Source organism: Semicossyphus pulcher, unplaced genomic scaffold (genome assembly GCF_022749685.1).
Source record: "Semicossyphus pulcher isolate SPU_LCO1_2020_fin unplaced genomic scaffold, fSemPul1.0.p SCAF_14, whole genome shotgun sequence".
Taxonomy (NCBI): domain Eukaryota; kingdom Metazoa; phylum Chordata; class Actinopteri; order Labriformes; family Labridae; genus Semicossyphus; species Semicossyphus pulcher.
In genome coordinates, this window is record NW_027211648.1 from 28,268,169 (window position 1) to 28,294,519 (window position 26,351).

A 26,351-nucleotide genomic window follows, 5' to 3' on the forward strand; every position below is an offset into this window, starting at 1 on the left:
TGATAAGCTTTCATGACACAACATCACAACAATGTCCTGCTTGCAATGAAAACATTGAACCTGCTTGTCTTTATTAGCTTCTTCTTTAATGATGACACTATTGGTCCAAACACCCTTAAGGTCTAGACTTTCATGTCAATATGTGATATGAGTGACTCAGCCTGGACATTTCTATGACATACGATACAAAAGATACCATACGATACTTTGACATAAAATATTGCATAATGCAGCTTTGGTAGTTTAAGGTTGCCTGCAATGAGCAGACGTTTAGATAAAAAGCAGCTACTTACACGGGGCTCCAAAGTATCGCAGAGTGACCTGTGAGGTCTTGACCTCCCCTGCCACATTTTTGGCCATGCACTGGTAGACCCCCTGGTCCGTCTCCCTGGTGTCCTGGATCATCAGAGTCCCGTCCTCCAGCAGATTCAGACGACTGTCATCACGCATGTTAAGAGCGTTGCTGTCAGGAGAGCACAGAGACACATCACAATCAAAATAGATCAATGCACGTATACGGCCTGTTCACAAACTGTACCTTTCCTGTCTGCACATACGTGCAGTGGAATGGCAAAGTGCTGACTCTCAGACTTTTGTTTAGTTTATCTTTTTTGAATGTAAACTATTTCTGGAAACTAAACACATGTGGTCAAACAGGAAATAGCTAAAGCAGTCAGTAGAGCGTGACATGTTCATAACATTGAATGTCTTACTTGTTCCTGAGCCAGATGATCTGTGGTTTCGGGTTGCCTTCGGCCCTGCAGGTGAAGTAGACGGTGTTCCCTGATGTCACATCAACATCCTGAGGCTCTGAGGTGATCCTGGGAACCTCTGGAGGAAAAGGCCAAAGGGACAGAATGCATGATGATTACTCAAGTGTAAACGTGTCTTTATTTATTTGGATGCATCTGTTTTCTTTGTCTATCTGGTGAAACAAGCATCTAGGGAATCTGTCTGGTCTTCCTGAGCCGCGTAATCCAAAAGAACATTCAGTCCCTTGCCGTGCATCAGTCTACATCATAAAACTGCACAGTGTACACAGGTTTCTGAGGTGGTCAACCACAAAACCAACTACCCAACCCTCGTCTTTGTTGGTCGACTATTTGCGTATAAACACACATAACGCTGTGATGCTGAGGCAGAGAACATGAACTCAAGTTTCAGGCTCCTAAAACAAAATACCAAACAACTATGATTGGGTGATGTGTACACACTTCCCGCCTCATCCAGAGCACTCTCATGTGCGAGTGTTTGTATCTGGAGGGATGCAGAGAGCAAGGAAGGAGTCCGGGGAGATCCCTGAAAGGGTCGGGCTGCTCAAACAGGCTGAGCCGACTGACAATCTGCAGCCAAAGGTTCCTCGTATAAACTAATAATCTAAAATAGTGTAGTATCTCTGCCTTTTGTGATTGTGTTTGTAAAAAGACATATTTATTCAACAAATGTGTCAGTTGTGTCCAAACAGAGAGTGAGAGAGACGAGTAAACACACACACAAGCAGAAGTGAGACGGGGTGAGATGGGGTTCTTGCTTTTTTGGTTGCTATAAGTTCTGTTGTTGTTAAGGGTCTTTGTTGAGCTTACATCTATACTAGGCATAAATATGTAGGCCATATATATATACCATAACTTATGCTAATGCTAATTTAAAGGAGAAATCACCCCTGGAAAAAGCCGCTGTCAGTCAAAGCTGGTGTTCTCTGTAATCGATAGAAGCAATAATATTTGAAATTGGCGCCACAGCTGTGGAGAAAGTTGTACAAACAGCTCGTGGTTTCACCCACTCTACATTCCTACAATACCCAGCGTGCATTGCTCCCTCTGAAAGGGACGGCCCAGCGAGAGACGCTGGGGTAAAATACTACTATTTCACTGCAGGCAACGGCTCAGAGCAGTACAGAATGAGAAATACGATGAGAATCTACCGGTGGATCGTCTAAAAAATCTTCAGGTCTGCAGTCTACATTTCAAACCTGATGATTTTCAACAAGACATGACATCAGAGGAAGCAAGTGTAGTTCAGCAAGGTCCTTGGTTTCCTTGGCAAAACGCGTCATTTCAGGGCCCTTGGGAGAAGCGGATAGCGTCCTCCAAAGGCAAAGAGCCAAATAGCATTTTTTTCTCTACCATGACGGCATTAGCTCCCCATGACAGCATGAGAGGACTGAGGTTAAAAATCTGAGAATGAGTGTGTGAAATTGTGTGATTTAAATAGGTTCTGTTTGCTTAAAGTAAACTCCCCCTTTTGCGAGCAAGTTTATAAGTTTATGTTTCAGTGCAGAAATATGCTGCACTGAGTACTAGAATAGTTTGGTGGTGTAATTGTATGTGTCGAAGGGTTAAGGGAGCATAAGTGAAAAGCTTCATAGGAGATGATCAAATATCCTGATATCGATTGTGTATCACGATATACACTCAAAATATAGCACAATTCTGCTAAATTCTGCTCAGTTCTACTAAAAACCACCAAACTCGCCCCAATAGGAAGTCAAGCTCTCTGGAGCGCCTTTGTAGCCTAATGGTAACAGCACACGCCACATCGTCACACAAGTTGAATCCAGTCGGTGACATTTGTTGCACGTTATATCCCCCTCTCTCTCTCCCTGCTTCCTGTCTGCATCTTCACCATCACTGTCTAATAAAGGCAAATTATGCACCAGAAACACAAGCACTGAAAAAAGTCAAGATCCCACACTCACTGCTCAACTCGACGCCCCCTTTTCCACACACACCGTGTACATATGGTAGACACATTTCAGAAGCACCCTTTCAAATGGTTTGCTAACATTAAGAAAAAAAAGGATGTAGCTAACTCAGCAGGTAAACCAAACCTAAACTCATAAGAAGCTAACTCTCATCCTTTCTTTAAAGAGTTACTCCACATTAACACCAGGGACTGTAATTGCAGCGTGTTTGTGTTTTATAACCCGCCCCTATCCGATGAGGAGGCCAGCCTGGCTCATCAGATACCACTTGTGCAGGGAGGTGGCACTTCATCTCAAGGAAGAGCTGTTTTGACAGCTGTTCAACCCGCTGTGCATTGTTCTGCCCCATTTACAGGAGGAGAGAGGGAGAACACGGAGGGAGGAGTGGAATAACTTCCACCATGTTTTCAAGCACACATTCCTCCTCTGCTGGCCTGCTATGTAGACTGATGAAGTGGAGGGGGTTACACTGAGCAAGAATGGGCAAGTTGGGGCCATCAAATTAGCTGCAGAGATTTAAATGTGGTCGGGTTACATTCAGCTGCCAACGAGCCCGCCTGCCTGGCTCAGACTGCAGCATTCAGAGGGAGCTGGAGGAAACACAGAGCTGAGACTGTTGGATTTACTGCCACAAAACCTAAGACCCAGTTTGAACGAACAGACTCACAGTGAAGTATGGCTTCCTTTTGTAGTCACAGTGTTAATGTTACTGCCAAAGCAGTCATATCAATATCTAAACCCCTTCTAATGACTGAATATATATCGTGCATGTAAATCTACAACTGTGAATTCTATTTAAAAATACCAAGCTCTATCCATAGACAAAGAGACAGCCTGCGGTCTGTTGTTCTTTCACTCTTCCTCTAATTTTAGACGTGGACGTTTTGATTTCCTCTGAAGAGTCTGAAGTTTTCAGTAATATCCAACACGGTAGGATACAAGTACAATTAAAATCCTGCCACAAAGCTTTTGTCTGTCCCTCCAGACTTAAAGAATAGATCTGATGGCAGATTTGTGACAGGTGGGACAGATAAACTAGGCCTGCACAGTGATGGTCCAAACACAAACACATAAACAAGCAGCACCTTTATCTCAGAGCCAGACGGCGCAGATATTCGTGGTCTGAAGCTGGAGAGACCAGAGGCTAAATTGAGGGGGGTCCTTTTCCCCAGACCACAGACACAGCTGGTGGTGTATGAGGAGTGAAACAGCTGGGTTCCTGCAGACCTCCGACACAAAGAAAGGATACACCTGTGTCTGTGTCTGTGTCTGTGTCTGTGTGTGTGGGTGTAAGAAAGGGTGACTAAGTGGACCTGCTATTTGCTGGCAGGAACGTCTGGGGGCTGTGTATGTAGACCGAGTTGTGGTTCAAGTAAAGAGGGAGTGTAGAAGAATAGGAGAATTGGAAATGCAGGCATGCTGCTATGCACCCACTTGCATGTGGCTTCATGTATGATGCCGGGATGTGTGTCCTCAATTTAAAAACTGGCCCAATGTAAACTCAGGTGGCAAGTGTTTTCTTCGCATGCTCTGCATCATTAATGTTAAAATTTTCACAGTCCCAGTCTCAGTCTCATTTCCACCAAAGCAAGGCTTAATGTGGAAAAGTGGCAACTCAGTAGAACAGCTTAAACAAAGTTATCTTATAACTAAAACAGATCAATATAAAATATAAATGTTCCGATACAGATATCAGTATCGGAAATGCCCCAATACTCAATGCACCAGTCCAATACCATCATTTATAGGCCTCCAAATTCAATAGTTTCTTCTTCTCCAAAACATTAGACACACAGCAAGTTGCTCTGTGCTGCCACCATCAATGTATTATACATTAGCTGCAACTTCTGTTTAAGCGTGCCCAAGAAGAATCGTTTTTAGGCAACTTACCATCTTATCATAGCAAACAACAACAGTGTGGTGCTGGCAGAGAACGCAACTTTAGCCAGAGCTACTCTGAACAAAGCATAACATCGGTGTATCTTAGCCAGTTAGCACGTCAGGAGAGGCTGCAAGCTGCTGAAAGTGTTTATCCCAACACTAATAAAAGTATGTGACTGTCCCTGTTTTCAAAGAGCCATCAAACACTCATGATATTCCACAGTTGTTATTCATAGTCTGAGGGTTTTTTAATATCCATACCACAGTTGAGCTCCTCAGCGGTGAGTGTTGCCACCGATCTTCCCTGCAGACGGCTCGGGTAGTCGCAGGTGGCTGCGGCCTGGGCGTTCCCCGACTCAGCGTACTGCTTCAGCAGGTCAGCCAGCCACAGCAGCTCACAGTCACAGTTTAATGAATTGGAATCCAGTCGCCTGCACACAGAGACAACACGCACAGACACATGGACACATAATGGCTGAGAAATGGCATATAGTATCATACATGACATGCAACTGTGGAGCAGTGAATGCAGCAGTGTGGGGTAAATGCTCTCTGGCAGGTCCAGCCCGGCTCAGTCCAAACAGAGGGGCTCAGCGGGGCCATGCTGGAAGACAGATCCTTCCTGCTGTGGGAAACTATTTCTCTGCTTGGCCTCGTCCTCTGGTACCTGATCCAGCTTCAGCTCTACCACATTATGCATGACATGGCTTTCAGAGAATGTAACTGGCAGTGATTAATATTGGAGCCTGTTTGTGAAGCTCTCCTTTGTTAATAAACTACTGAAGAAGAAAGGTGTGTTGAGCATATTAGATATTAAGTCACAGACTTTTCAATGCTTAACTCATCCTAACATTTTTTTTTATCCTTCAACAATAAAATCAATTATCAATTATCAATTATTAGTGAAGTCAAGGCCAGTCGATGCAGCTGCTGATCTAACAATTACTGACAGATCATTAATTGTGTAGACAAGAACAGTGACTTTTGGCCAAACCGCTGATTGTTCTCTGTTGGCTGGAGGAGTCTGAAGCTTTAGTAGAGATAGCTGGCCTCATGTAGTAAGTCTCATATTGCAGGGAAAATTAAGCATCATCTCCACTGCAGCTGAAAGGATGACTAAACTATGTGAAGGCCTGGGCTGAGAGCCTTGTGATAGAAACCATCCTGCAGCCATGAAGCGTGAGAACAGTGTAGTGTGGTTATATGGCATCTAACTGACAAACAGGCCTGGCTTAATACTTGGTCACATGGGAGTAAACTACAGAAATTGATAGAGACAAGCACGCACAGATGTTTCAGTGATTGTTACAGACGCTTTTTCACTTACAGTCGTTTCATGGCCTGAAGATGAGAGAAGGTTCCCGGGACGAGCTGGGTGATTCTGTTGTTGTGTAAAAACCTGAGCGTAAGAGAGAGAAGCTATTAGATGATTTATCAGCCGACATGTTATGTAAGTTTCACTTAGAAAACAAACCCTAACCAAACACTGGCACACCAGCCGCAGCAGGCTACCATGCACGGTGCAGGTCTGTGCAGTGTTTTGGGGTTCAGTGTCCTCTCTAAGGAAATGGGAATTTAAATGGCCAAACCTGTGATCAGTGGACAACCCACTCTTCCTGCAGTGGCTTTTATCCTTACCTGGAGGAAACTGATCTACAGATTTGCTCTCTAACCACTCCTGTCAAAGCGAGTGCTTTGACTGTGACCATGGAGATATTCCCCAACACACCACTCAGAGTATGCACCTGGGAATTCCCTCCTTCGCTACCACTCTCCCTCCCCTTCCCCCTTTCTTTTGCAGGTGTCCTGGGTTCTTCTCTCCCTCTCCAGAGACTGGGAAGTATGGATATACTGTGGAGCAACTGGCCCATAAACAGGGACAATGAAACAGGAATTTAACAGGACTTTCTTCGACCCTTAGACATCTGGTGGAGAGTTTAAGAGGCAACGTTACATCTGCAGGTTTTCAGGAAAGTTCATATCCAGAGTGTTTGCAGGCAGAGCTACGAGGCTTCATAAAGAACTGCTTCAAATTATTTACAAACATGAAACCTCTGGAGAAGATCAGAGAGGGGCAGGGAATTCTAAAAGGTTAGCAAGCACGGGATGCAAACATGTCCGTTAGCTCTCCTATTTACAGTCATGACGGAGGGACGTACAAAAATCAAGAAAGCGTTTCTTTGATGTAAAACTAGTAAACGCCACAGAGTGCAGGTGAGTCACCCACATTCTTTAATGTTACATTAAGAACACCTGCACATCCCACAGTCTAAAGAGATGCTCGTTAGGTTCATTGGTGACTCTGAAATTGCCTGTAGGTGTGAGTGTGTGTGAAAGGTTGTTTATATGTGTCAGCCCAGTGATTGACTGGCGACCAGTCCAGGGTGTGATCCCGCCTCTCGCCCAGTGACAGCTGGGATAGGCTCCGGCCCCTTTGTGACCCTGAACAGGATAAGCGGTATAGATGATGGATGGATGGATGGAACTTAAATAAGGTGAAGATGTGTTGTCAATCCACGACTCTGATTGGAAAGTTGTCATTACACAACAGCCCCTGTTTCTGTTGGATTGGACACAATGTCCTAATGTGACTATTTGTGGAAGCAGGAGAATTAGAAAACGTGTTTATCCCTGTACGTTTCCTGACATGAACTGGAGTCGTCAGTTAAACAAATAAACCGCAGACTGGAGTAAGAAGAAGACTGACATCATTTCACAACTCTGACAGAACGAACACAATTCCCCCCAAATATTAGTCTGGGATCAGGCCCCTTACTCTATTATTGTTTGAAGCAACAACAAACAAGCCTGAACTAAACAGAAGGCTCACAGGCTTATTAGGAGCCGTCTGTCTGTAGATATTTATAACTCATGTTCTGTCAGTTGATTAACATGCCAAGCAAAGTTTACATCTACCCACGCTGACACTTTCCTCTCTAAGCAGATCATGCTAATTATGGCTGTGTAGTTTAACAAGCCTCCTTGTACTTGAGCTAAATGTCAAACAGGATGCACTTACAGTCGCTCCAGCTTTGGTAGTTGAGTGAATGATTCTGGTTCCAAAGATTCGATGTTGTTGAAGTGAAGGTACCTGGAACAGAACAGAGTGTACAGTAAAAGCACAACTAAACTGGATTAGGGCTTCCTGCTTGACTACATATATCATTGTCCTAGGAGGAAGTGTCCCCACTTATCCCTGTTCACCTGTCCACTGTGCCACTTCACTTTACTGAAATAACAGCTTCAGAAAGAGTAATATCTAGCTTTAGATGGATGCAGACAGACAGAGGGAATCTGCACTTTCAGGCATTCATCTTAGACAGCTGATATACAAGCTATGAAATAAATTATGGCTGAAGTTTAGAACGAAATTGCCCACAGGTTGAAAAGCGTCTACACAGATTACCTCATGGAATGCAAGCACAATTTATGTTCCCAGAAGCCTTTGAGCTGAGGAAACATAAATCAAATCATATGCTGATAAAAAAAAGGGTTCAGATGGGTATCTGCTTGTATAGAGGGACAGGGAAAGCAACAGTCAAAGCAGCTGCAGCAGCAAAACACACACACAGAGACTAAAGAAACATGGATCATAAATTAAAAAGCCATATTCCTCGTGATGTCTTCAACACAAGACGATCCAGTTCAGTTTGGTCTGTTAGTATATCTCAGCTGTTGATTCTTAGCTGCATTTTACAAGCTGTACTTGACGTCCAACATTATGTCTTTGGGTGTTGCCTAAACTATGTGTTGTGCAGGAGCCAGAAGAGAAAAGCAGAATGCCGTCCAGATAGCAGAAGGCAGAAATGTTCTAATGAAGCCAGCTGTAAATGAATGCTCGAGCCACTTAATCCCTCCTCTAGGAAGAGTCATTATCTCTAATCACTTCTTTAGTTCCACTCTCAGAACTGTATGTGATCCACTGAAGTTGTAACAAGTTAAACTGGCAACGACACAAAATTATATCAATCAGCTGCAGTCAGTCTGAGCTGAAGAGCACCAGAAGACTCTACTCTGTATAATGAAACATGTTGCTGTAAAGTAGATCTGGGTGATAAATGGATTTAATCACTTTAACTCCCTTTAAATCAGTACCTACAGGACTGAGCTCCTGCAGTTCAAACTTCTTCTCAGAATCGGGTAAAATGTCAACATGCCGTCATGTGCAAGTTCTGGCGTGATCGTTCGGTCCAAAAAAACTGTCATCAGTAGTTTGGCAGTGGTTCAGTGTTGCAGCATCAGCCTCGAGCGAACTATTGTCTGCTGTGAAGTTTGTCTAAAGTCTGGTGCAACAAAAAGACGCAGCACAGGGACTCAATTATTCCAGCATCCCGGCACACAGCCGAGTTAGAGAAGTGTTTGGAACAGGAAGTTGCACAAGACAGTGGTGGCCCGAAAAAACCTGCTAAAAAGCAGCTTCCACTAGCAGATAGATTCAGATAGATTGGGAGAAAAGTAGACCTGATTTAAAGGAGCAACTCGCCCCTTGAAAAAGCCACCTTCAAAGCTGGTGTCCTCTGAAATCTACAGAAGCAATAGTATTTAAAGTTGGCGCCATAGCTGTGGAGAACGTTGTACAAACAGCTTGTGGTTTCGCCCATTCTACATTCCTACAACACCCAGCATGCATTGCGCCCCTCCCTCTGAAAGGAACGGCCGAGAGAGAGACGATGGAGTGAAATACTACCGTTTTCCAGTCAAGGACATTGAGTGCTGCAGGCAATGGCTCAGAGCGGTACAGAATCCGAAATACGATGAGAATATACCGGTGGATGGTATAAAAAATCTTCAGGTCTGCAGTCTGCATTTAAAACCTTTTGAAAGAGACATGACATCGGAAGCCAGCGTCCTAGATTAAGGAAGTGTAGTTTAGCGAGCTCCCTGGCCTGCGCCAGATGACGCATTTTGTTTAGTCTGGCGGAGGTTTTCCAGGGCCCATTGGAGGAGCGGATAATGTCCTCCAAAGGCACGGAGCCTATTTCTACCATCATCGCATTAGCTCCCCATAATAGCACGATAGGGCTAAAAAGAATCTGATTTTATTCTAAGGCCATATCACCCAACTGTACAGCTGTGACCCTGTGTGACCCCCCGAGGCGCCCTGAAAACCCCCTTGCATGATGATAAAACGTCAACAGTTGAAGGGTGGTGGTGACTCATATAGAAATGTCGGTGAATAATGTTTGTGATTTCAGGTTTTGGCATCTCTCGCTCAGTGGGGATGTAGAGGAACTGTTACAGTCTACGTAATCATTCTCAGAACTTGTCACCCGCATATAAAACCTTTCATTATTGTAGCTAAACTCAAAACAGCTGCCAGGCGCCGAGCCCAAAGTTGGAATTTGTTTCACTTGGTGAATTAGACATTTGTTTTGTGTTAATGTGGTCACAGTGAGGTACAGTAAGTTACGGTCCCTGCTTAGAGGACAGGAAGGACAATTTGCAAAGGAAAAAGGTGCAAATCAGCCATATTGTTTGTGATAATGTCACTAGTTTAACATCAATTCTATTACTAGTCCTAAAACATGAATCATATTTATAACAACAACAACAACAACAATTGCTCGTGTGCTTATCTTGTCAACAAGTTTCTGATTGCAAGACTTACAGGAAGCAGTTATCACACAGACTAAACACACATGATTCTTGAAACATTTCTCACACATTAACAGAGCGGATCACAGCAAATCAGAGCAGGCGGAGGATTTTTGAAGCAGCAGGACACAAATCAAAGCTTCGGTCTACAGCAGAAGCTTTGACTCCAGCACAACACTGCTAGCAGAACTAGCATCACAAGGCTACATATCATGCTTTCGTCTTCGCATGGTGGTATCTGTTGTCAGGACCACAACACATGCGACTCATGCAGAGAGGGTCAGCGCGGCATACAAGGGTGGGTGCACACACGGCATGCATGGTGGCGGGGAGAAAGAGGGGCATACATAGGGGGCTCGAGAAGGAGGGTGTCACTGTAAATAAAACTAACAGGACAGAGCTACCATGATACCTGTGTAAGGCCGATACAGTCATGTCACAATGCATCCAATAACATCTCAAAATCTGTGACATGTCTGACACTTTAATGACTTAGCTTATAGTACGAGTATGACCATGCAGACATTACCAGGTGTCATGAAGTGTTTTTATCAATCTTTCAGAAAGGGAGGCTGGGGGTAGGGGTATTCACAGACGGGGAGACAGAACGTGGGAGGAGGAGCAGCAGGGCGAGCAGAAGGAAAAGGTGGACGAGGACGTTGGTCACTTACAGTTGCTCAAGAGAGACAAGCCCCTTAAATGCTTGTCTGTCAATTGATTGGATTTCATTCTTGTACAAATAGCTGAAAGGAGAGATAATCAGGAACATTAGTAACACACACACACTCACACAGGATCATCTGAATTCTGCTTGTTATGAGATGAAGTAGAAAGGTCAAATCAACAACTGTAAAGCTGCTCTTCTCAGATGATGTTGTGCTCGTACTTCTGCTGTAAGTAGAAATGTTGGACTGTGTGGAGGAGGCTCTTTCCTGTGAGCTCAGATACACTGCACAGTAACTTAATTAATTAATCTGGGTTTTTAAATACTTTTGGTTCTGAATGACCAAGTGGCATCAAAGGTTTTGGAATTGCTCGAGTAGTTTGCTTCTGCCTGCAATCACAACTGCCTGAAGTAGCAGCAATGTAGAAGTGCTTGTTTTCTCGCCTCTAACAGGCTCAGATTGTAAGTTTCTCACAACATTACAGAAAAGATCCCAGAGATAGACACTTCTGTGTGAAACAGCAATTATTCTGCTCTCTTCAAAGCCATGAGACTCTTTTTACAAATCATTTTACTTTGCAGAACATGTTAAAAAAAGGGATCATAAGTTAGAATTGGTCTACCTCTGTAGGGATCCTCTCCATAATGTCTTCAGACACTTACAATTACAACTTGAGCCTTTCAACCAGGGCTGCACGATATATTGTTTAATAATCGCAATTGCAATGTGCGCATGTGCAATTGACACACCGTGGGATGTGCCATAGTGAAGCAAATTAAGTGAAACACGTCAAGCTGCTACTTTATTATTGCTCGGTGCAAATTAAAACCCGCCAGTTTCTATTTTTTAATGACTAATCCACAGGAAAAGTCCGTCCGATATCACATTAGTGCAGCTCTTCATCAGAGCACAGCGTGAACTGACCGCTGAGCTGCAGAGTCTGTGTCATCTGCCTGTACGCATACTCATGTCTTCTGCTTCCTGTCGGCACACACAACCTCATGTCGTGTGTGCGCTGCAGGTGTAGCCGCTAAAAGTAAACACTCCCAGCACGCCCGCTCCGTGAACTGTCTGTTTATATAACCACATCATTAACCAGCACCAGGACGAGGTGCCGCTGTTGACGGGAACCCGAATAATTTATAAGCCATCTCACGTAACGCCTCGATCATCTTGCCAACGTTATCTGTGACGGCAGCAGCTCCGTTACGCGAGGTGGCTTATAAGTGAGAGTATTGCTGTTAACAGCGTCACCTCGTTCCGGTGTGAGGTTGAAGTTACCGTCACCGAGCTGTTCACACTGATTTAACATACATTTTAACACCGTTAGCAATGGTTGGTGACACTGTATAAATAACACAACTGCAGCCCACAAATATTTATTTTATAAAGAAACGTCGCTCCACCTGAACTATTACTTTTTCATGCAGGTGACAAATAAGACTTAAAAGTCCCAAAGACTGTTAATTGTTTATATGAAAACACATTGCATTTATCTGGTATAATTTCCTGTATCTTTGTAAATTGTAGTATATATTGAATTCATATCGCAGAACAAAAAGATATCGCAATATACGTTTTTCCAATATCGTGCAGCCCTACTTTCCATGGCAGAAACGAGCCCTTTAAGTGGACACATTTTGAGTGGGCGCATTAGCCGCAGGGATTACTTTGCAGCCTTTGCAGCTGTTACAGCCTGCGTCGTGGCTGCTGCATGAAGCAATCTATGAGGGCATTTCCAAAACTTTTGGTACCTGATGTTCTTTAGGATTAAAAACACCAGAATTACCCTTTTAACTGAGAATGTTTTCTGAGCTGAATATCGAGCACTCAGTGTTATTTTCACATCTACAGAACTTCAAACTGTGTGTTCTCACTTTGGCGTCAGATGTGCTCATCTAAGAAGAAATCAGACCTAAAATATGACCCAAAAAAAAGCAGTGGAAGTTTTCGATTTGAGATAATACTTCAGTGAGTGCCGTGACAAAAGTGAAGCTCTGTCAAACATCACACAGTAATCAGGTGAATGAGGTCAACAATACAGCAAGTAAACACAAGCAGGAAAATAAGAGACTAGCTGTATACATTACATTCAGTTAATAAGACCTGGCTAATGTCCAATGTAAAGTTTCAAATTCACATTCCCAAGAAAACAAAAGATACTTTAACACCTCAAAGACAGGAAGAAAAATCTCTGTTAAGATTATGCATCAAATAAAAATCATTAGTGCACAAATGAAACATGACATCACACATTCCTTGTGTGTCTCCATCGCCACATTTTGCAGTCACTTCTATATCTGAGCGTGAAGCAGACTGGAGTCTTATGCAGCCTGTTCGGGATCACTGTGGTATCTTAGCACTCTGACATGTGCATGTTTCCCCTCCACCATACATGTAAAAGACATGTGACACCAGAAAAGCAATAACTTACAGCTGTCTGTCCTTTCAAGCCCCATCTCTCTATTTCACTGTGCAGCATTACATTCATGATGAGACATGATGAGAGATACGGATCTCTCCCCCCACAGCACAAGCCAGGCTATCTATGGAAAAATAAACATCCTCTTTTTATCAGTGCATGCCTTTCTCAGTGATGTAACACGCCTGTGTCAATGCTATCAGGTTTCTTTTCATAGAACATGAAAGGTTGATAGAAAAACAAACTTTATCTTGTGTAATATGATAAAGGATAAAGACAAATTAAACTAAAAGCCACAACTAAACTGGCAATCGTGGAGGAATGGCACTGCCTTCAAACATGTTCCAGATGATCTTCTACCAGAAAATGACAAACAAACCCTTGTTTAAACTATTGTTACAAAATTCTGTAGAAAAATGATGGTTATGAAAACTCGGATTATTAAGAATTATCTGTTTACTTTGGAGAGAAAGGAGTTAAGAGACGTATTGTTGCAATATCTTGTAAATGTCTAAACTGACTCAAAGAGTCCCCTGATCACACGTTATTGAAAGTAAAACAAGGCTGACTTCAGTCTTTTGTGTGTGTGTGTGTGTGTGTGTGTGTGTGTGTGTGAGGTTTACATGAGAAACTGGATTTAGAAGTTGTGTGATCAAATCTCAAGGGGGCTTGACTTCAATGAACAGATGTCCTTTAGTGGTAATACTCTTGAACAGCCTTCAACAGCCTGTGTTTAAATAGAAACTGTCCAGTTAAACCACTTATTCAAAAATCCCCCGATTTCTTCAACATTGTGTTTATTATTTTTTTGGTTTAGGACCCAGGAGGATTCCCCTCTTACTGCACGTGATCACTTCATTAATTCATATCAACATTCACAATAAGAAAAGATATACATACATAAAAAATAATATCAAAGGGGAATTCCAGTATTTTAATTGTACATATTTTGGGGTCTTAATTACTAATTGGCACAAAAGGTTTGGAATTTCTACAACAGATGAAACAGGCTGTAATGACTGCAATGTAAAGCAGTTAATCAAAGTATGTCTATAAAAGGGCTTGTTTTCTTCCTACTGACAGGCTTAAGCTGTGTCTCAGTTCAGAGGCTGCGTCCTTCGAAGGACACGGTCCACAGAGGGTGGGTCATTCGTAGGACACGGTCCACAGAGGCTGCGTCCTTCGAAGGACACGGTCCACAGAGGGTGGGTCATTCGTAGGACACGGTCCACAGAGGCTGCGTCCTTCGAAGGACACGGTCCACAGAGGCTGCGTCCTTCGAAGGACACGGTCCACAGAGGGTGGGTCATTTGTCGCCTGCGTAGACACTAAGGCCGAACTGAAATGAGATGGTCTGGTCTATGGAGGATTTCCTGTTTGTTTCAACCGTACGTCACCAAATGTGGCTCCTGTCGCCTAGCAACAGGTAGCTAGTGGGCTAACTAGCTATCTTAATTAAGGTCGCGTAAGTGAACCTATTATTTTTAAGATTTTGTTTCAAGGCCCATTTTTTATTTTTTTTACTTTTGTATCTGTAGCTATTCGACTGAGCTGAAATCAAAAGTGTATTCCTCTGCCGTTTAAGAGTCCACCATCTTGTTTGCATTGACGTGCAATAAATCTCAAGAAGGTTGCACCCGACGGATCCTTCGTGGCCTGGGAAAAGGAGGACGCGTTTGTTGGCCGCATCTGAAGGAGCCTTCGAAATGGGGCAGGCTTTGAGGTGCCGCTGTGACGCAATCGGCCTTCAAATACGTCCTCGGGAGAATGCAGCCCCTGAATTTGGACACAGCTTCTGATTGTTTTTCAAAATGTCTGACATGAACACAACTGAAAATAAACCGTTTTGTTAAGACAAAAGCCTGTTTTAATCAGAAACAGCTGTTAGCTACATCATTGTCTCTGAAACCACCAGACTCCATTTAAGAAATGAGTAATTTTTCCATGCAGACATCAGCGCTGCTGTTTATGATCTGAACTGACCATTTAAAACAATACAGTCACACAACAACACAAACAAGTAGCTCCAGTATTCTGCGAGTTAAAATGACTGTTTTTGTTCATGTCTGGTGGCTTTGTAGAAAGCGTTTTATAGCTAGTTCTGATTAAAATAAAAACACCTTACCTTTAAAACGGGTATATTTTTCTAGCAAGCCTTTGAGTTATGTAGTTAGACACTGAGAATAACGATCTGAGCTGAGTCTTTGGAAAAAACAAGCACTTTTAGAAGACGTGTTTGATGGGTTACAATCGCCCCCGAGGATCACAAAGCAGCCATTACAGCCCATTTTGCAGCTGCTGGCTGAAGTGGCGCAATTCTCATTCAGTCATTTAGACCCCAAAACATGATACACTATGGCGATACACTAAGGATTCCACTTTTAATGTGCTTCTATGCAAACGCAACCCCCCCACCCAAAAAAAGTCTGTGTTCCTGCATTAAACACAGACAATCACAGAAGGATGTGAGGCAACTGAATAAAGGATAAAATAAACAGTGAGGGGTTCCCACAAAGAGGCGCGGTGACCTCTGTTTGACTTGTTTATGGAGGTGGTTGTGAGAGGGAGGGGGGGTCGTTGTATAGACAGCCGCCCGGCCATTAGCTTTGGAGGACATGAAAGATGACAGGGAGTGGACTTTACTGGGATCCAGAGGAAGTGGAGAGGTGAGGTGGGAGATACAATCTAGCCCCCCAGCTACAGAGCACAGAATCAGCATGAAGGGGGAGAGGTGGGAGGACACCTCAGACTAATCACAAAGGTTTTTGAAGTTCAGCTTTAGAGTGAGAGGGGCTCTGTAATTAAACACTGTAACTGAATAGCTACAGGATTTCATTACAACATAAAGAGCAGGGGTATATGACGGGAACGTGCATGTTTGTGTTCTGGGGTCAGTTAATGGAAGAGAGAGAAGAGAGAGGAGTCTGTACATCCTTCTACCCCTCCTCCTCCTCCCTGTATCTGCTGAGTGGAGTTGATTAATGTGATTGAGTATCAAGTGTGCAGCGCTCCAAGATATAAGCTACTCAGCGTTGTAAGATTAGAAGAGCTGTCCCCTTGAAGTCAAACAATCAGTCTAGAAGACCGTGAGTTGACCCGCATTCGTCAGTTGAATCTCTGCACTTTGGGTTGTGAGTCCCAAAATGACCCTTTAGTGTTCATCTTTACAAGGTTTATACAGCGAGCTGAATTATGTGCTCCACTCCAAAATAAACAGACCCCGTGATTAAAACTGATCATAACACTAAACAAAGCACTTCCACTTTTATAATCAGTCTTATCTTTGGCAGACAGAACGCCAGAAAGGGCAACTAGCTGAGCTGCCGCTAGATTATTTGAAGGTGCTTGGCTTGTTTTTAGGTTAGGATTTTTTCCATGTTCATCGCTAACAAGGTTTTTACCGAGAGCCGAATTATCCTCAGAGGTCTCCTTCTCTCCAAAACAAATGGACTCAGTGATTAAAACAAATAAAACACTAAATAAAGCAGTTTTGTGTTAAAAATCTGTGTTTCTCCAAAGCTCTTTGGCTGTGCCTCAGGGGCTGCAAGTCGAGCTACCTATGACTTTAGCTCACCTTGTTTCTGTGATGTCTGAAGATCAACAATCCTTCATAAGGTTAAAAGATCTCATTAAAAATGACTAAGCTCTTGCAAAGTAAGTACGTAGTTGGCTGGATGTTTAGCTCTGTCTAAGCTAATTGGCCTTGTCTGGTTTATTTCTGCTGGTTTAGGTTGTTTGATCTATTCATATCAAAGAAAAATGTCCATGGTTTATCATCGCTTTCTAAATCTATTTATCTGTATTGAACTTGTATTATCCCCTAGCAATAAATGATATAGTCAGAAATAATCATGTGACTCGGAACACAAAGCCAGTAGTCGGCTGGAAATGTTAAATGTCCGGCCGATGGAAAAGTCTGATAAATTGAGTCTCACAAAAAAAAAACATAAGCCTCATGTAGGCTTCTAAAGGAGAACTGAGAAAAGGAATATACTGTGTAATCGCAGCCATCGGGATGACCTGAACACAGAACTGGCTTTGCCTAATCTGAGACAACACAAAACATGATGTTACTTGTACAGAACATTTCCCCAAACTCATAGAAATCATAAACAAATAAATAAGCCTGTCAGTATCTTTACATTTTGTCCCGTACAAATCAACAAGTCCAAGCAGGGAAATCAGACAGTCTCTAACTGCGAGCACAAACAGAGCTTCTCATCACAGCTAAGGCCAGTGGGATGATAATGTAAGTGACTAACAAAGTAAACTACTTATCCCACAGAAACCTTGAGGCTACACACGCCTCAAAAATCTGTCCTCAACTCTGCCTCCAGGTCAAGACTTCCAGACACATAAGTACAGAGGATCAGACACACAGAGACTTTTCATTGAAGCTTTTGCTGACTGAGCAAGTCTACAAGCATCAGCTGCTTTCCACTTTTACAGTCAATAAGCTTTGTTTTTTTCTTCTCCTATTGACTGAACAAAGAGTGAACTTATTTAACAGAGGCTTTCTTGCCTGCAAGGTCTGAAAGAACAAAGATACATTGTCTATAGATCTATAGTTTTGCCTAAGAAACAAGACAAAGTTGACATGAGTTCAACAACTTACAGATATTTGAGGTTTTCCAGGTCTTCAAACGCCCCCCTGGGGATCCTTCGTATATGATTGTTATTAAGGAGGCTGTGGAGAAAAGAAAACAAAATGTTATGACTATAACTTCTGTTCCCTGAAGGAGAGGAATGAGGTACAGCACATGTAGTATGGGATATCCCATACTATATGTGTTGTACAGAGTAAATCGACCGAAAGGGGACATGTTATTTTATGGTTATATGGGGCGGCTGTGGTAGAGTCAGTCGTCTCTCAATCGGAAGGTTGGTGGTTCGATCCCTGACTGCTACAGTCACATGTCGAAGTGTCCTTGAGCAAGACACTGAACCCCAAATTGCTCCAGTATGAATGGGCATAGATCTGACTGGAGATTGGCACTTAGGCCTTTGCCATTAGTGTGTGAATGTATGTGTGAATGTGACATGTAGTGTCTTGGAGTGATTGCAAGACTAGAAAAGTGCTATATAAGAAGCACAGTAAATTTGTTCTAATCTCATTTTAAGTGCAGTATGCCACAACTATATAAAAAATGTTCTTTAAGTTCTTCAAGGGGGATTTTGGTTTAAATACCGAGGCCTATTTTTCCATAACTTGGGGTCTAAATGATTAATGAATGCACAATAACACTCATAGAGCTTTAACAGCTGCAACATAATCCCTGCGAGCAATCAAAGTACATCCAGTAAAAGTGCTTGTTGTTGCCGCTGACACGCTTAGATAGTTTCTCGAGCAGTCTGACACATTAGAGATAAGATTGCAACAAACAGATGGAACTTTTTGTTCAGATAAGATCCTTTTTTTAAACCAGAAACAAACCACGGCTCTTTTCAAGGCCACCAGACTTCAGTGACAAAATAGTAGATTTATATTGCAGAACATGGGTGTGGCTGGCCTGGCCCTGCCTCGGCCGGTCAGTTTGTTTGTGTTGTGTTTTATATGGTCAGTTCAGACCCAACACAATATTTGTAAAACACTTAATAACGCACACAAAAAACAAATCGATTGAAGCAGTGGTAGACCAGCACGTTCAGTGTTCTGCAAGGTAAAGTTACTGTTTTTGGCAATGGAGTCTGGTGGCTTTGAAGAGACTTACTTTCCTACTTACAATTTTACAGAAAGGTCTTACTCTTTAGGGATCATCTGTAATTTTGTTATACGTTTGTATATGCTCAATCTGAGCCTGTCAGTGGCTAAAACAAGCGGTTTCATGGGGCGTACTTTCACTGGGCGCAATTGCCCAGAGCTTGGGTTCCTGACAGTAGAGGCTAACGGCTGAAGCTACCTACTGGGGCAATAGCTAAACTTTTATACCTATTAGTCATTTGGACCAGTGTTGATTTTGGCAGCTATCTTAGATTTAGTCGTAGTCTTTAGATGAATATGCTTTTTAGTTTCAGTTACATTTTAGTCATTTTTACCCTTTATAGTTTTAGTCGACAGCAACACAAAACAGTTTAGTCCAGTTTTACTCAGAAAAAGTCATCACACTTTAGTCATTTCTTTTAGTCAAAACATTTTCTCTGTGTTCCTGCAGTGCATTACGTTGAATAAAATGTGTCCATCTGTTCTTTTTTTCTGACGAAACCGGTTTTCTGTGGATGCCGTCATGTACATCCATTCATGGACATCCTCACCTGTATGGCTGGGTCGGCTTCAGGAGGACCTGCACACGACCCTCAACCAATTCAACAAGTTACAGGAGTGCATTGCTTGTATTTTGACAGACAGATTAGACGTACAGTGGGGGAAAATATCATGGAATTTAAATGTCTGACAGCCCACCACTAACGTTTTAGTCCCGTCAAGTCAACGAAAACAAAACGTACGGCTCATCAGATTTATTATTATTAAAACACTATTTTTAGCTTGTTTACATCTCGCCTTCATCATCGAAAAAAGGTTGTTTATGAACATTTATCATCATAATTTTCGTTAACGAAATTAACACTGATTTGGACCCCAGAAACTGTAAAAGTATTGCTCAGGTGAGTACTGGAATTACCCTATTAGATCTTAAACTTGTAAACATGCAGAGCAACACATTATCAAAGGATGATTCCATAGAACAGAAAATACTTTCTTCCCTTCAACGGACATGACTGACATATTTCTGTCTGTTCAGCCATAACACTGGACATTTTGCTGTAGTTCAAAGACTGTTTGTTCAGTCGGTGGAGCTGCAGCTTGAAACCATGACGAGCTGTTCAGGATGTAAAGCTCTCAACAATCCACATGGCTGGCCGGCGCGGCTTTTCTTCTGCCTTAAGGGACTTTTCTTCACTTTGAAACTAAATCTACCATCATGGCATGCATATGTTCTCATGCTTATTAACTATGATGTATAACTAGATCTACACTTATTCACTTTAATGTGCCGTAACACTGCATATTTCTCCTGTACTCCACAGCATGCATGGATGGGAAAGCATCTCAATAATGTTTGCAAATATTTGAATGGGGTGAGGTGTGTTTGATTTCTTCAAGGGTCTAAAATGTGACGCGTCAAGATAAGGATATGGCTTACATAAGCTGAAGCACATTTCTTCCACAATAAGGGCGCTAAACTAATATGTTGCCAAGAAAGTATGAAAAAAAAACCTTGGAGCATTTCTGCTTTTATTAGCTTAGCTATGCACGACCGTCTCGCAGGCTGGACATATGATAAATAGCCCTGTGGGTGGAAGTGGAAAAATAAATTCCTCACAGATTACGAGCTGACCTACATGTGTGAAACCACAGCAGAACAGAGCAAGAATGTGTGTGTGTGTGTGTGTGTGTGTGTGTGTGTGTGTGTGTGTTATACAAACAGGACTTTGTATGGAAGTGACAATAATTTAGTGCAGTTATAAGGAAATGGGCATGATTGATTTTTAATAGCAGTGGGTTTTTTAATCTAACAGGACGTCATCGCTATGAAAACATTTCTGAGGAAACAATCTCCCACCATGTCTGCATTAGTTGAAGACTGTGGATGGAGAAGCATGGAGGACAAAGACTTACAGTGTGTTGAGGTTCTTTAATCGTCTGAAGGAACCTGGTTGTAGATCCTTTACTTTGTTGAACCTCAGATCTCTGTGGAACACAAGGAAAAACATTAAATGGCTTTATAGATACACGGGCATGACCTGTGGGTGACAGCAGAGCCTTGGTGAAATAATCCTGAGGATAATTGGACACATTACTCATCTCAGAGGAATGCCAAGCTTTAATCATGAGGGCAGATTTTTATAACATTTGCCCCCAAGATAACAATCACAAGGCTGGTCGCAGCAGTCAGCAGGGCTCACTGTCCTTCTAATTTAAAGAGGCTGTGTAATGATAACAGTGTAGTGTGACATGACACTAATCACTCCTGGTCTTAGAGCAAACGACTCTGTGTGCCATCAAAGTGACAAGCTAAAGACCCCCATAATGCATTTAGCTTCGTGAAGGTGAAATCATTCTTAACCCCATGTGGCATTACCATCCCCAGAGTGACAGGTAGTGACAACATTTCATCTAATCAGAGATATTATGTCTGACCTTCAGCTAAGCTGCCTGCTAAATGTATTTATATAAGATCAATTCAGTAAGTGGAACCAGCCGTTCATATGAGACGCATTAAAACACAGCTAAAGAGTCGTGCTGTCCCCTCAAAGACCCCAAGTTGACTCAAATTTTTGTCAGTTGAATCTCTGTTTGTTTTCAAGTTGTGTTACTGTACACAGAGAACCGCTGGCTCACCAGCATGCCAGGCTGTCGTCTTTACAGAGACTCCAAATGACCCTTCACTGGACACCGTTCTGACCAGTAGCTGTTTTATCCACACAGGCCTCCTCCTCTCCACTAAAATGAACCCCGTGAATCTGAATCAGCAGTTATAAGTCAGTTTTTGTCAATGGTCTTCAGCAGACAAAGGACCCGAGGAGGGGCTGCAAACCAAACAGATGCCAACTTATTTCTAGATGCTCAGCTTGTGTTTAGGTTAGCATACCTTCAGTGTTCATTGTTACAAGGTTCTTACTGTGAGACAAACTCTGCAGAGGTCTGAGGTTTTAAGTTTAGATCCATTAGACCCACGGCTAAAATCCTTTCTCCAGTTGGATGAGTAAGAAAGGTAAAAATAAATGTGATGTAACTTGAAACTCTAACAAAGTAGTTGGCTGGAAATAATAGATGGATAGATACTCGGGACATGTCTACACGTACACGGGTATTTTTCAGAACGAGTATTTCTCTCCTTCATTTCCCCGGAAAAAACCTGTCCACACAAGCATGGTTATAAAAACATCCCTGCCAAACGAAAACACAACAGAAAGAGAATGCCACACCAACCGGCGGCCGCATAACGCAGTCATGCAGACAAAGAAAATCGCGACCAATCAAAAACCAAATCAAAATCTTTAGCAGGAAGACTACCCGGCGGGCTGCGATGGCGCATAGAGGAAGGGGGACGTATACAGTATATGTAAATATATGTGTACACATATGTGTAAACATGTAAAAAGTCAGGTTAGCGAGGTTAAAAGCATCACTGTTTTTGTCAAGTCCGTCATTTTGCGAGGAATGTCGTCTCATTTGTGACGCCTCACAAAGGGGATAACGGCACACAGCCTGACGTCACGAGCTGAATACGCCGTTTATGTCGTGTAGACGGAATTTCTAAAAGTCTTCACCCTGGATCCGTGGATTCAGATCCGTTCAGTGACCTAAACAACGTTTGTGTTTGGACGAAAGGCCAAAACGTAGAGAAAAAGCGACGTTTTGAAAAATTCTCGTGTACGTGTGGACATGGCCTTAACTGATCCCGAGGCAAAATTCAGCATTCAGCCAGTGCTTTGAAAAAGTCAGCTGAACATGCGTCTTACATGTAGGCTAATACATGACTCTCGTGTAGACTAATAAGGGAGTTTTGTACTGAACTTAAGATGAACAAATGTCCAATCTTGTTACTGAACATTAAATTAAAGAACATTAAAATCCAAAAAGATTCAAGCTCTGGTCAGGAGTGTCAGTATGTCAGTCACTCACCATTCCCACAACCACCACACACCCAGCCAATGAATGGTCTTTACTGGTGTTTTAACCCACAGCAGAGCGTTGTGCAATACTTGACCCAGCATGGCATCCTGAGAGGAAAGCATACTGAACAAACCTCCAGCCAAAGAGACGAAGAGAACATTTGTTCTGAACCATAAAGCAGATTTATCACTGCCTGCTCTGAGGAGAGCGACATCAACCTCTCTCCTTCAGAAAGCTCAACTCCCACAGCAACAGTTTGGACTGTTTGGACCAACATTCTTCTTAGCTGATGACCTTTCAAAGTAAATACTGCGAGACTGGGTCACACAGACATAACGTACTGTCAAGATGCCAGGGTGATGAGAGGCTGCACATCTTTTTTCCGTTTTACCGTTTGCACCTTTTCTGTTAAAAGAAGTCTCATAAAGCTTTCACTCTTTGCTGTCCATCCAAAGCTAACAGATTTAGTTTGGATGCTGTGTTTATACTTTAGCTTCGCCTTTATCTTTTCCCCTTTATATAACACCAGTCAAAGCAGCATGCAGCTATACATTCCAGACTTTTTGCTCAGTGAAAATGTAGGCCAAATAACAGAATCAACTGATTTCATAGGCACTGAAATGTTTATGGGTCAGTCGCTCTGTAAAAGCACTCGCATATGGATCCAATCAGAGCGAGTCCAGCCTTTCACATGCTCACTTCCTTTCATATAGGCTGCGAGCTGGTGCAAGAATTCACTCGCAGAGCTTTTATGTAACTGACATGCTTTGTGTGGAACGTCCTTCAGCTGCAGTGATGGTGTTGTTTCTGGCACCGCCTTCAGTGTGTGAGAAACTTCATTAAGTTCTTAATGTCGAGATAAGAAAAATAAAAGTGGAGCGTTCCAGATCTCAAGTTTAAATCAGTCGGCAGCTTCTGAACTATAAAAGTGCTCAGTATCAACAGGTTTGATGCATTTGGAGCACTAAGAAAACGAGCTGTCATTTAAACGGAGAGATGGGTGAGGGTCTCATGGAAAGAACAGGGATCACTGTGAGGTGAAGACGTACAGCACCCTTAGAAAAACACCACTCTGCAGGCATTGAGCCCCGGGGGGCAGAGTGGACTGCCCCGACATGCTGAGGCGGGGGCTGTCCTACCTAACTGCCTCCAGCGCTGGGGGATGAAGGTGAGGAGGGGGAGGAGAGGGAGGAGAAGGAGGAGGAAGAGGGGAGCGGGGCTACGTGCTGGTTCAGGCAGCACCCATCTCAGGTGCAAACATGAAAGCAATAGTTGTGACTTCTGCTGAGGGAAGTCGAAAAGTAAAATAAAGTAACAACTATTTTCATAATCGATTAATCTGTCGACTATTTCTACGATTAATCGATTATTAATTTTTAGCTAATAGATTAGTGTCCGTTCTGATGGACAAACACATGATTACAAGTTCATTTAAACACGTGACAGACAGAAATACGTTCCGACAGTTTTCTCTGTATTTTGTTTTGGTTTAATGAACCCGGACTTTAGCTTTATCAAGAATCAGAAACTTCCTGTGATTCATTACGTGAGCTACACAAGCCGCGGCGTTGGCTGGCTGCCCCCCGTGACATTTTCTCAGCGCATGCTGGCATGATAACAAAGACCCAACTCATCGATGATGAAAGTCGTTGCCAACTATTTTACTCATCGATTTTAATCGATTTAATCGCTGCATCCCTAAAATAAAGTGTCAAAAATGATAAAAGAAAAAAGAAAAGACATGTTGATCTTTCTTTTTAACAGAACACACAAAACATATTGATCCAATACACTACTTACTCCCTATTTCTATGCCTAAAATCTGTAGAACCTTCAGGTAATACTGCCCTTCCTACCTGCACGTATTCTATGCATCGCGCAGAACATACCGTAATGATGTCATCAACAAACACACAACGTAAGGAAGCCAAAGATTGAATGAAATCTTCACTTCTTTTGCTAGTTCACGGTTACACCCAGATTACCACATGTAATGGAACATAATGAAATAATCAATGGACAAAAACATGCACAATGCAACAACTGAAAGTCTTTCTGCTGCAATAAAAAAGTAATGCTGTAGCCATTATGGTTTGAATTTTTGCTCTATTTAAAAAGGATTATGCAAAAACATTAAATTAAACTAACTCATATTGTCAAACATCATATAAACTGTGTATTTGGGCAGCATGACATACCATCTAACAATCGCAACTGTGATGTGCACATGTGCAAGAGTCACATCGCAGGACGTGCGATAGAGAGGCAAATTAAGAGAAACACACAAGCTGCTATTTTTTTGTTGCTCGGTGCAAAACAAGAAGTGAGTGAGTGTATTCCCGTTAACAGCCGCACCTCGTTAGCTATTACTGTGATTGCGTTCCCTATGGAGTCCCGTGGATGAACGTCACCTAGATAACTTGATGACCTTCTTAATGACTGTTATTTTGGCTGGATGTGTGTGTGTGTGTGTGTACGAGATGTCCGTGTATCTCTGCAGAGAAGGCTACATAAGGTCAAGCTGAGAGCTGTTTGTGGCAGCAGGATGTGTTTAAAGCACCAACTGTTGTTGGACGGTAAGGAGAGACAGTCCTGCAGTATTGGAGCTGATGACATCATCACCAGTGTATCCCACAAGCCCTCTGAGGCTCTCAGTGAGTGAGGCAGCACAGGCACTCGGGAATGTGTTTTGGTCCAAGTGATCTGTAAATAAAACCGTGTGTGTGTGTGTGTGTGTGTGTGTGTGTGTGTGTGTGTGTGTGTGTTTGCCAAAACCTGACACTGACCATCCTCACTAATCGAAGGACGAAAACACATCTACAGTACTAACACTTCATCCCCAGCTCAGAGCTAGGAGGCTGCTTTATGATACTAATTCATAAGCTCTAAGCTGATAGCAATGCTCGTACTATAGGGACGGTGTATGTGACATGTATTTACCTTTCAGATTTGACATATATGCAAGACTTCCTGTTCTGTCCACTAGTCTTTGTTTGCAGTCAGCCTAGGACGTGAGAGCAGATTTTGAGTTCAGAGACGACGCCTTCGACCAGATTATCTGCTCTCATAAACAGATACTTGTTTATAGAGATTAATAAAAAGCTAAATTGTTGTTAAACGATTGCCAATGAGTTCCAGGATGGGATATTGGCTGATACTTTTGGATTTCTTTCTCTCCAGACAGACTGTTTTCCTGCATCCAACCAAAGTCGGCGCATACAGAGTTAGTCAATGCTAATCGGACGACAAACCAAAACCAGAACGCTTCCCCACAACACAATCTTGTTTCTCAATCCTGTTTTCATGCAGACATCATTGTTTCATTTTAATTAAAAGGAAATAAAGACTCAAGTTTGTGAGAAGAACAAGATGGTTTATAAAGTCGCTTTGTGATGGTTTATTGTCAGGGAACAAAGAAAAGCAATGGAGGAAAATGAGTCAGTCCACAAAGGGAAAAAACACAGG

The 26,351-nt window shown here is 42.6% G+C and overlaps 1 protein-coding gene across 1 annotated transcript in view; it reads right to left on the reverse strand.

Annotated features, from left to right (window-relative positions):
* The window catches only part of LOC138590769 (peroxidasin), a 54,304-nt gene extending 30,301 nt beyond the window's left edge, over positions 1 to 24,003 (reverse strand). The window contains exons 1-9 of the mRNA XM_069661125.1: positions 23,918 to 24,003; positions 20,886 to 20,957; positions 17,883 to 17,954; positions 10,852 to 10,923; positions 7,605 to 7,676; positions 5,913 to 5,984; positions 4,847 to 5,016; positions 714 to 831; positions 294 to 463 (exon numbers count right to left, since the gene is read on the reverse strand). Coding sequence (XP_069517226.1) covers positions 294 to 463; positions 714 to 831; positions 4,847 to 5,016; positions 5,913 to 5,984; positions 7,605 to 7,676; positions 10,852 to 10,923; positions 17,883 to 17,954; positions 20,886 to 20,957; positions 23,918 to 24,003 — 904 coding nt within the window. The remainder of the gene's footprint in view (positions 1 to 293; positions 464 to 713; positions 832 to 4,846; positions 5,017 to 5,912; positions 5,985 to 7,604; positions 7,677 to 10,851; positions 10,924 to 17,882; positions 17,955 to 20,885; positions 20,958 to 23,917) is intronic.
* Between the last annotated feature and the right edge of the window lie 2,348 nt (positions 24,004 to 26,351).